Here is a 10,383-nt window from a genome sequence, read left to right on the forward strand (position 1 = left end):
ACATATCAATTTGCCCTGCAAATAAACATATAGTAACAAATCCTTGACCAGCTAGAGCTTCACAGTTTTCACTACAATGCACATTACAGCCATGCTGAACTTCAAGTCAACCGTGGGCATATGAATAAGATCTTCTAGTTCCAGAAGGACAGTCCCCTACCACTTGAGCTGAAGGAGGATCTTCATTAATAGTTAACAGAACAGGGTCAGTTGAGGAGTTCGGATTCTGTCAGTAGAGGTAATTACAATGTAATTAATTAAACACAAAATCCTATGTTATTACAACTTCAACTTCACATGCACCATCACTTCTATATGTAAGCTTTACACACTGAAGCTATGATTTTTATGCACTAACTGTAAAAGGAAAACAAATTTGTGCAAGCAAGTCTGAACAATCAGTCATCCAAATGTGCAGGCAAATGATCAAAGTGATAGTGTGCAAAAACTACAATTGCAAATGACTGCAGGTGCACAATTACACACCTATAAAGTACAGGCTTGAGTTTAAGATCAAGATCTGGCTGTAAGATTTTGAAATCTGGAAAGCTTGCCATTGATGCATGAGACAGAACAAAATGCAGTTCTGCAGTTAAGTAGCCTTTGCTGCTGAAATAGTAGAAAATGCATATTTGCCTCAGGGCCGCCCTGGGGGGAGGGGGAGTAGGGCAATTTACCCCAGGCCCTCACGAGAATATAGTATTCTATAATATAGCAACTTTTTTTTTTTATGGAAGGGGCCCCCAAAATTGCTTTGCCCCAGGCCCCCTGAATCCTCTGGGTGGCTCTGATTTGCCTATGAAATACAAGTGCATATGACTCCAAATATATTTTAAAAAGCGCTACTGTGCATGTGCAGTAAACCAATGTGCCATTTTTAGTGTCACATTGGTGACTGTAATGGGGCAGCTGCCCCTCACTGGCAGAAAAGGGATTTAAAGCAGCCCTAGGGAGGCTGCACCGGAGGCAGCCAATTAGAAAGGGGCTGAGAGGAGTAGCCAATCATGGCCCAGCAGGCCTATATAAGAAGAGCTGCAGACAAGGGAGCTAGAGAAAACTCCTGGCTGGCTGCTAGGGCCTGGAGGCTGAGGCAAGGGCAGACGAGGGTGCTGGAGCTACATGGGAAATGTCCCTGTGACAATGGATTGTAGTTACCACTGAGGGAAGTGGCTAGATGGAGATTGCAGGTCCCCCAAAAGGGGAGAACCCAGAGTGTGGTGCAGCTGGAGGGCAGTGTCATGAAGAGGACACCGTGGTCCTGGGAGTGACATGGGTCCAAGAGCAGAGGTGACAGTGGGTGAGACACCACCAGAAGAGGGTGCAGAACTAATTCCCCATACAGCCAGCAGGAGGTGCCGCAGTGGTGAGTGTCACCCCATCACAGTGACCAAAGCTTGCTTTTGCATGCATATATATACACACACATGCAGTGACTGATTAATCTGGATATTCTTCATATATCCATTCTTCACTGGAAGGAATAGTTCTCTTGGAATAATTCCAGTCTATTGTAAAATATATCCATTAGTAAAAGTAAGCTGATGAAGAAATATCCATATTATTTGGTCACTGTGTTATTAGGTAAAAGCAGTAATCCATTGCAAATCTAGGGAAAATTACCTTTTTGAATGATACCAGATCATTGCACTCTTCAATGCCATAGGTCAACTCTCAAATCTAATTTGTTACCTTGAGGTCATCATTCAGTCAATCTAATGAGAATTATTTCACTTTTAATGAAGTCCTTATTATACATGACAGGTTTACACATACGGTAATACCTTCAACTCTTAAGAAGAATTAATTCACAGTCCTCAAATTATAATAAAATAGTTAAGCACAGTGCTGTACTTTTTGTCTATATGCATTGAACAAGTGCAAATATAAAACTTACCTTGGGAACTTACCAAATTTTGTGAACCAAGGTACAATTTAATGACCTTGGGCTTTGGGCTTGCATCATCTAATGGTTCAGTATAGCAAGAGAAACTTGAAATCTCATTCACTGAGGGAGACAAAAATATAGTTTTATCATTAAATATCCTTTGTAGAAATGTCTGTTAAAGCTAAATATTAATTTTGGAAAGGAAAAATGGTAATGTACTAACTTGTATTAGGTATAAGGAAAATTAGCAAGCACATTTGAAAAAATTATGCTCATCTATCAGGATCTGACCATAGAATCATAGAAATGTAGGACTGGAAGGGACCTTCATATATCATCTAGTCCAGATGACCTGAGGCCGGACCAAGTAAACATAGATCAGCCCTGACAGTTGTTTGTCCAACCCATTCTTAAAAACCTCTGATGGAGATTCCACAACTTCCCAAGGTAATGTGTTTGAGAGTTTAACTAACCTGACAGTTAGGAAGTTATTCCTAACTTCTAATCTTTGGTGCAGTTTAAGCCCATTACTTGTCCTGTCTTCAGTGGTTAAGGAGAACAATTTCTCACTCACCTCTTTATAACAACCTCTCACATACTTGAAAATTGTTATCACGTCTCCCCTCATTCCTCTCTTCTCTTGGCTAAACAAACACAGTTTTTTCAGTCTTTCCTCATAAATCACGTTTCTTAGACCTCTAATCATTTTTGTTGCTCTCCTCTGGACTTTCTTCAATATGTTCACATCTTTCCCAAAGCGTGATGCTCAGAATTGGACACAATACTCCAGATGAGTATCAGTGCTGAGTAGCGTGGAAGAATTACTTCTCTCATCATGATTATAAGACTCTTGCTAATACATCCCAGAATGATATTCACTTTTTTTACAACAATATTACGTTGTTGACTTGTATTTAGTTTGTGGTCCACTATAACGCCAGTAACCTCATATGACTATTAAAAAACAATCTTTAAGGCTCTAGTTCCTGACAAATTCCAAAGCGCCTGCTGATTTTCAGGTATGAATTAGAAAAAGTTGTACAGCGCTCTTTTTGTCTGGCATTTCTACAACACTCCCCACAAAGGTATCTGTATGATGAACGTGGTAAATTAAATCTGCATATTTTTGCTGATAGTGGACATTCATATTGGGTTCTACTCTTTGTCAATCTAGGAGCTCTGCTTGGTTAGGCTGCGAGTGTGTGTGTGTGAGTCCAAGGGCACTGATTTCAAATTTAATACCAGTGGCTACTGGACTGAGTCAAAGTCTGACTGCTTTGAAAGGATACGGCCAGATGCATCTTTTTGCAAAAGCTTTCCTATCATAATAAACAACCACAAAATACTCACAACCCAACCAAGCAGGCATTATTTGGAATCGCTCACTAGCCATTGTTCTGGGCATTATCTGTCGTCTTCCAGCAGAATACAGTTTTCTCAGGGTGTTGTGGGTAGCTAGGTATTTTGTAATGAATCTGGGTTGTGATCCATTGATGGCTTTGTAGAACAATGCTAAAACCTAGAAATTGGCATTGAAAACAAATTGGGAGGGAGACAGGAATGCAGAAATCTGTCATGTGATTTCAATGGCTTCTTCTGCTGAAAAGAAAGACTGCTTCATTCTGCACAAGCTGGAGATTCTGTATTACTTCCACCTTCAACTCTGAAAGCAATGTTACATTACTTAGATTGGATGTGACAAATGCATGGATTCATCTTAAAGGAATATGCACAGTCTTCTAGCAAGCTGAAGGTGGAAGAAAGTATCTCGCCTGTGTCAGTATCTGGGCATCCAGTGTGAGTGATGACTACTGGTATTATAGAATCTTTGTAAGGCGCTCAAATGCTGTAGTGATCAGCATGGGAAAGAGATCAAATGAGACTGAACAAAGGAATGGTTTGGCCCAATGTGCATAAAAATGTTATGGTACCTCACCACATGATAGAAGACAGACCCATGATGACTTATAAAGCACTATGGTACCGATAGTTTCAATATTACCACTTTACATCTCTGAATGTGAGTCTGTAACTATTCACCTCGTACACTAACTACCAGTAAGTTAACATATCTGAAAGCCCCCTGACAGAGCTATGTCACAACTTGCCTTCCACATTATAAGTGATTCCTGAAGATAGATTAGGCATCTTTAAAATTGCTCCAACTGCAATATATAAAACCAGTGAGTCCATCTGTTTAAACAAAACAAAACAACCACCCTTGTTTTATAATCTTAACAATATATCATGGGAATCTTATCAGTTCTACAGAAACTGAGGCCATTTCACAAAAAAATTATGCTAGAGACTTGCAAGACTCTTGGCTTCTACTCCCTTCTCTACCACTGGCTTTTTTCCTGACCTTGAGCAACTCACTTGACTTCTCTGTGCCATACTTTTCTTTATCATTTGGATTACGCTACCAATCCTGCAATGCCCCACAATGCAATTATCTCTTGTAGAGAGAATGCTGCAGAACAGACAATGCTAACTAGTAGTTAGGGTATATGTTTAACTTTTGCCACTGATTAGCTGTGCGACTGTGGGCAAATCACTTCGTCTCTCTGTGCCTCAGTTTTCCCAGCTGTAGAATGGGAACTCTCAGGGGCATTGTGAGAACTAATATTTATAAACCGCTTTGAGACCCTGGGATAAAAGGTGTTATATAAAATATACAGCATTTAACTATCAAGATTTCCCAACCCTTGATAAGTCCCTTTTATGTCTTAATCTTTTTTTCTTTATGCTGTCCCCATTTGGCTCACTTTATTCTTGTTTTTTTGTGTATTCAAGACACTTCATTTCCTCTGAGTGCAGCTCTAAAACAACGAGCAAAATAGACCCAGTCCTCTCTTCCCCCAACTCCACACTGGTCTCTTCACCATTGCTTCCCCATCTGCATGGCTGTGCTGTCATGCCTACCTTCCGCAGCCAATCAGCAGTTCCTTAACACGGGACTAGCTTCAGGATTCTGAAGGATGGCAGTTGGCCTTTCCAACTGTCCCCTCAGATGGATGAGCGGCAGCCCTTCTCCATGCTTCCATGAGCAGCAGGCATAGGGCTCTGAGAAGTCCCTGCCAATGAGAACTGTAGTGCAGATGCCTGACTGGCAAGGGGCCATTATGTTCACCCCCTTTCACATAATTGACAACAGGCTTTTCTTAATTAATGTCTTTATTACTGAGTTAACAGGGAGCTCAGGCTAATGTACACATTGGTTCTTATCCTGTAACACAGGCTGCTCCTGCACCGGGCCTGGAGCTGTTTCTTTCCTTTTAGAATTAAAATAGACACACTGCATGACAAAGAGAGAGCTAAAAACTTAGGACAAAATTCTGCTCTTCGATCCACACAATGGCTGTCTCGACTGATACTCTGGTCTCTCTGCCTGCTCAAAACCCCTTACTCTGCTCCAAGAGACTCTTGAATTAAAGAAAGCAAAATTCCTCACTGGAGAGGAAGGACAATCCCAGTTAGATTGGGATCACTACGAAAGGAGTGAATCAGTATTAAATCATCCTCCTCCCCAGTCCACACAAGAAGGGGGATTGAAAGAGACTGGATAAGTTTTAAATAACTTGATATGACGTATGGGATTTCCTGATCTGCTCATGAAAGTTACTGAGTTCATAGGGTGATTTCTTACACCTCTTATCAAATGGGAATCAGTAAAAGTGTAATGCAAACACAAAGTCTCTCACATTATATATTTTTCCTCTAAGCATGCCACCTTTCTGTAAATGTGCTCATCTTTATTCTTGTATGGCTGGAGAATAGAGACCACAACATCAGTGTGAGCACTCAAATCAATGAATGCGGCACATCTCTCTGATCAGGGCTAGCTCCAGCGTTATTGCTGCCCCAAGTGGCAGGGAAAAAAGAAGACGTGATTGACTTTATAAGCAATTGCACATGCTGCAGCAGCTACTTCAAAGGATGATGAGACCCTTGACAGGGAAGGGTAACCTGGTGCAGGGAATGGCATCATGCTCTGCAGACTAGAATACATCTAATTTATCCAAATAAGTTGCTAATGCGTTCTTCCCGTTTTGGGTTGCAGTTCATTCCCCCTTGTTATTAATATTAATTGGGTTGACTTTCTAGTTACCTTTGACATTTTTATTGCTCTTATTCTTCAGGCCTTACTTTTCAGGTAGTACTGTACTCTGCAGAGCATTATTGTCTCTCTGCCTTCTCTGATTAGGATTTAAATTCTCTTTTCTAATACAAGCACTGCTCCCTACACTCCTGGTCCCAGATAAGGAAAAATAAAAAGGAAACCAAATTGTCAGCCCCTATGCTGGGCTCAGCATATAGTCCTGGTACTTTAGGGAAGTGTCTCTAGTCCCTTTTGGTGGGAGCCTGTGGGGTAGGTCTATATTCCTCTCCAGTCTTCTGAGCTGGGTTTCTGCCTTTTCAACCCTGTCTCCAGTTGGAGCATGAGCTGCAGGGTTGAGTACCGTTCCAGCGTGGGGTTTGTATACCTCAACATAGCCAGGTAAATTAATTTATGTAAGATATTTTCCAAAGTTTACTCTACAACTAACTCTGGTACATCAACCATTGACTTCTTTTGTGCTACTCCAGCACATTATATTTAAACTACTGTAGACAATGGGATTTCCTTTAAGTTTTGAGTTTGTGGGCACTCAAATTGTCTCCTTGGAATAGAGAACAATAGCAGATGACTCTTCTCTCATGCTTAGATTGTAAACTCTTTTGGACAGAAACTTTTTGTTCTGGTTATCCTGTCTCGTGAATATTTTCAAGAATTTTAAAAAATGTCCCATCCCAAATCTGGAAAGTCAAAATCTTAAATCTTCATGATCAAAAACTGAAAATAGAGTTCAGTTTGGGTAAATGTTTTGTTTTGATAATTACAAAACATTTTGCTTCTATTTTGAACATTTTTTCTTTTTTCCTTTAATTTTTCCAAAACATTTTTTCAGTCTACTTAATTTAATTTCAAAACAAAATCAGTTTGAATTGGAAAACTGGGATTTTTCATTTAGGAAGCATCAACGCAAAAGGTTTAGACAATTTTTGATACTTTTTCTTCAAGTTGGGAAATTCTCTGAAACCAACCCTGTTTCAAAAACAGATTTGCATTTTTTTGATAAAAATGATTTGCTGAAAACTTCCCAACCACTTCTATAACACAGTTAAGTTTTTAGATTGTAAATTCCTTGGGCAATACAAATAATGCCATAGTTAATTAAATGAAAAATTCTGAATGCAGAGTGGATGCCCTTAAATTTGAGTGTTCTTTTTCAAGGAAGCACAGAAATTCTTCAAAACAAAATCAGAAATGGGCCTGAAATGGAATAATGGGTCCAAAAACTCTGATCCTGATCCAGGTCCAAATTTAATTTCTCCTGCTCTCTCGTCTATGAGCCAAACTGGAACACTGACTGCAAACATCTCCTAACTTTGGCATTACCTGAACTTTGTGTATCAGACCCTCCAAGACTGATACACATCAAACACCTCCTTTCCCTCCAGAATGATCATTAAATAAAGATTTCTTTGGGGACCCATCTTCTCAGACATAAATCCAGTTGTAGATATTGTGATTGTTGCTAGCCTATTTCACCTATTCATATTAGAGAAACCAGCTTCCCCAACCTGAGTAAATCTTGAAGACACACACCTGTACTGGAATTCCACAGCCAGAGCTAGGAGGCCAATTTTTGTGTAGTTTAATCTCCATTACAAGAGGCTATAAGGCTCTGTCTTCCATTGCTGGGACTGTTTTATTTAGTCTAACACCTCCTACCACAAGAGGTCTGGGATTTCAGCTCTGGCAGTCCATATCATAATTCCAATACTAAGTAGCTTAGACAAGACTTAAATTTCTCTGCTGTTCTTCACAGCAGCCACTGTGTAGCAGTAGAACACAACTATTTTTCCTCCCCCTTAGAAGGCCAACATTTCACCAGACAGTCTCATACATGGGGCAGCGCTCAAACTTTCTCCTAGATCATAAACCTTTGCCAGCAGGAACCATCTTTTGTGTGTGGGGTGGGTGAGGGGGGAGTGGGGTTCCTAGCATAATGGGATCCTGATTCAGGCATCTAGGCACTCCCACAGTAAATAATTACAGACAGCACTAATAAGAAAACAGATACACCATGAGAAGACAAACAGAATAACGTGAAGGAGGGTGAAGAAAATAGATTTATGCTGCTGCTTGGCTAGGTTAGTGCACACATCTTGAGCATTACACCAGGGAAGACAGGGAAGGGGTTGTTGTATGCTTATGGCTAGAGTTTATACAAAACTTTATTAAAGAAGTGTGTTTCAAAAAGGACCTTGAGGAGGAGGAAGATCCAGCCAAGAGGGTGGTTCTAGGCATGGAGGCTGCATGAATTGAATGTGGACATGTCAGAAGGGGCTGGTCAGCCAGGCAAAACTCAAAAATGGCTTGAAAAAATAAAATTAAATGCAATCCTCTCCAAAGAAGGCAGCAGATGAAACGGGGGGAAGTCCAGGCTAATGTAACATGTCAAATTAAGCGCTGAGGCCTAAAAAAACCAAAAGACCATTCTCTCAGCAACATAAAAGCTGGTGATCCACAGACATTACAGCAAGAAACGTGTCTTGAAAACAAGCATTTTAATCATCATTTAAAATAAAATGTTGCACATGATCATCAGAGACATGAGAAGCGCTTTGTTTTGTAAATAAGTCCTGGTCAATTGTCCAAATAATAATGAAATACTACTCTCAGCTGGGGATCAAGGACTCATTGTGCTAGGCACTCTGTAGACACATATAAAGAGAAGCTGGTCCCTGCCCCAAAGTATATAATGAGAAACAACAGGTAGTTATAACAAACAGATGTGGAGGAATACAAGGAAACAGTGAGACAATTATGACCGGTGTAGTAAGCAGTGGTCACAGTACACTAGCTTTGCCATTAACCCCGCCCCCCACACCCCTGCCTAAGGCCATTTTACCAAAATACACTTCAGAACTAAACCAGGCTGTGGTTGGAGAATAGTGTTAAGCACAGCCCTGTGAAATACTCATAATGAAATGAGAAACCAGGCAAAATCACCAAGGTTTGGAGTACACATGGGTTTATTTATTTATTGAAACTGTGTAAAGGACAAAGCAAGATGTGGCTGTTCAGCTTTGTGTTTTGGAGCTTTCAGTAGTAGTTGGGCACCTTACCTCTGGGTTGGAGAATGAGGAGATGGATTCTGTCCTACCAACTTGTGCATTGTTTCAATAGTGAAAACTTATCAGTCTCTCTGAGTAAAAAAGTCACTTAGTGCACTAAGCCATCTGATATGACTCTGCAAACCATTAGTTGCAATGAAGACAATGGGGCTACTTGTATACTTAAAGTCATTTGCTAAACTGGGGCCGGAGAGCTGAATCTTTTACGAGATGAGTTCCCTGTTTCATGCTAGCAGTTCCTCACTTTCATGAGCAACAAATTCACACCCATCCTATGCCCTTTTAAAATGTGAAGTAGTTTCCAAGTAAGAATGACAAGTTAAACAGGTAATAAAACTGGGTAATAGAGCAATGAGAAATCAGTGGAACAGCAGAAGTACTGAGAAAGCTGATAAGCAGCTCAATTAACTTTATTATTTACACAAAAAAGTGTAAAAATCCACAAATATTGGGCCTGATCCCACATTTCTTGTTACACCCAAATCTCCTGTTGAACACTAAAGGAGAGTATCAGCTGTGCATGGAATGTGGAATCAGGCCCTTACTGTACAATGAACAGAGTATTTTGCAAGTGGAATAAATGAAAGTGCTTAAGAGAAAAATATTATTCAAGTTAACTTCTCCATAGGAATCTCTGTTCGTTTGGCTTTTCTTCATGTCTTCAAAACTGTCAAACTGTTTTGATCCGCATTGTGCAGTGCAAAGCGCAGATAGTTAAGTTAAGAAATGACCATCAGTTATATGGCCTAACTAAAAGTGCAACTTTTATTCTTACTCATTTATAATATTATACTATATTCCACAATTCTGTGGCTAGAGAATTTGCAACAGGATCCATTAATTACTGCAAAATCACTCATTTAAAAATAAATTTCTAGTCCTTAAGGCTCTGAAGAAAATCATAAAAAATTACTTGCCCCATGAACTCTGACTCTGAAAATGAAAGATAACAATATTAAATGTCTTATTGTAGCCCTATTGGTCCCAGGATATTAGAGAAACAAAGTGGGTAAGGTAATATCTATTATTAGACCAAATTCTGTTGAAAGAGACAAGCTTACACAGCAGAAATTGGTCCAACAAAAGATATTACCTCACCTACCTTCTCTCTCTAATATAAATGTCAACACTTAACTATTCCACTGTATTCATTTTAGCAGTTATATCCATCAGGTGTGCCTATCCCTAGCCTGACCTGGCTTCCCTGGTGGGGAATCTATTATCAAAATGACTCCGATGTCCCTGTGATGTTATTCATTTTTAAAACTCTCAGTTTTAAATGTAAATGCTGCTGCAGAATTTGCAGTGTATCT

At 39.8% G+C, this 10,383-nt stretch overlaps 1 protein-coding gene across 1 annotated transcript in view; it reads right to left on the bottom strand.

Annotated features, from left to right (window-relative positions):
- The window catches only part of CATSPERB (cation channel sperm associated auxiliary subunit beta), a 95,962-nt gene extending 91,884 nt beyond the window's left edge, over positions 1–4,078 (bottom strand). Inside the window, exons 1-2 of the mRNA XM_050956007.1 lie at positions 3,994–4,078; positions 1,908–2,005 (exon numbers count right to left, since the gene is read on the bottom strand). Coding sequence (XP_050811964.1) covers positions 1,908–2,005; positions 3,994–4,078 — 183 coding nt within the window. The remainder of the gene's footprint in view (positions 1–1,907; positions 2,006–3,993) is intronic.
- Positions 4,079–10,383: the final 6,305 nt, after the last annotated feature.

The sequence above is a fragment of the Gopherus flavomarginatus genome, chromosome 5 (genome assembly GCF_025201925.1).
Source record: "Gopherus flavomarginatus isolate rGopFla2 chromosome 5, rGopFla2.mat.asm, whole genome shotgun sequence".
Classification (NCBI taxonomy): Eukaryota; Metazoa; Chordata; order Testudines; family Testudinidae; genus Gopherus; species Gopherus flavomarginatus.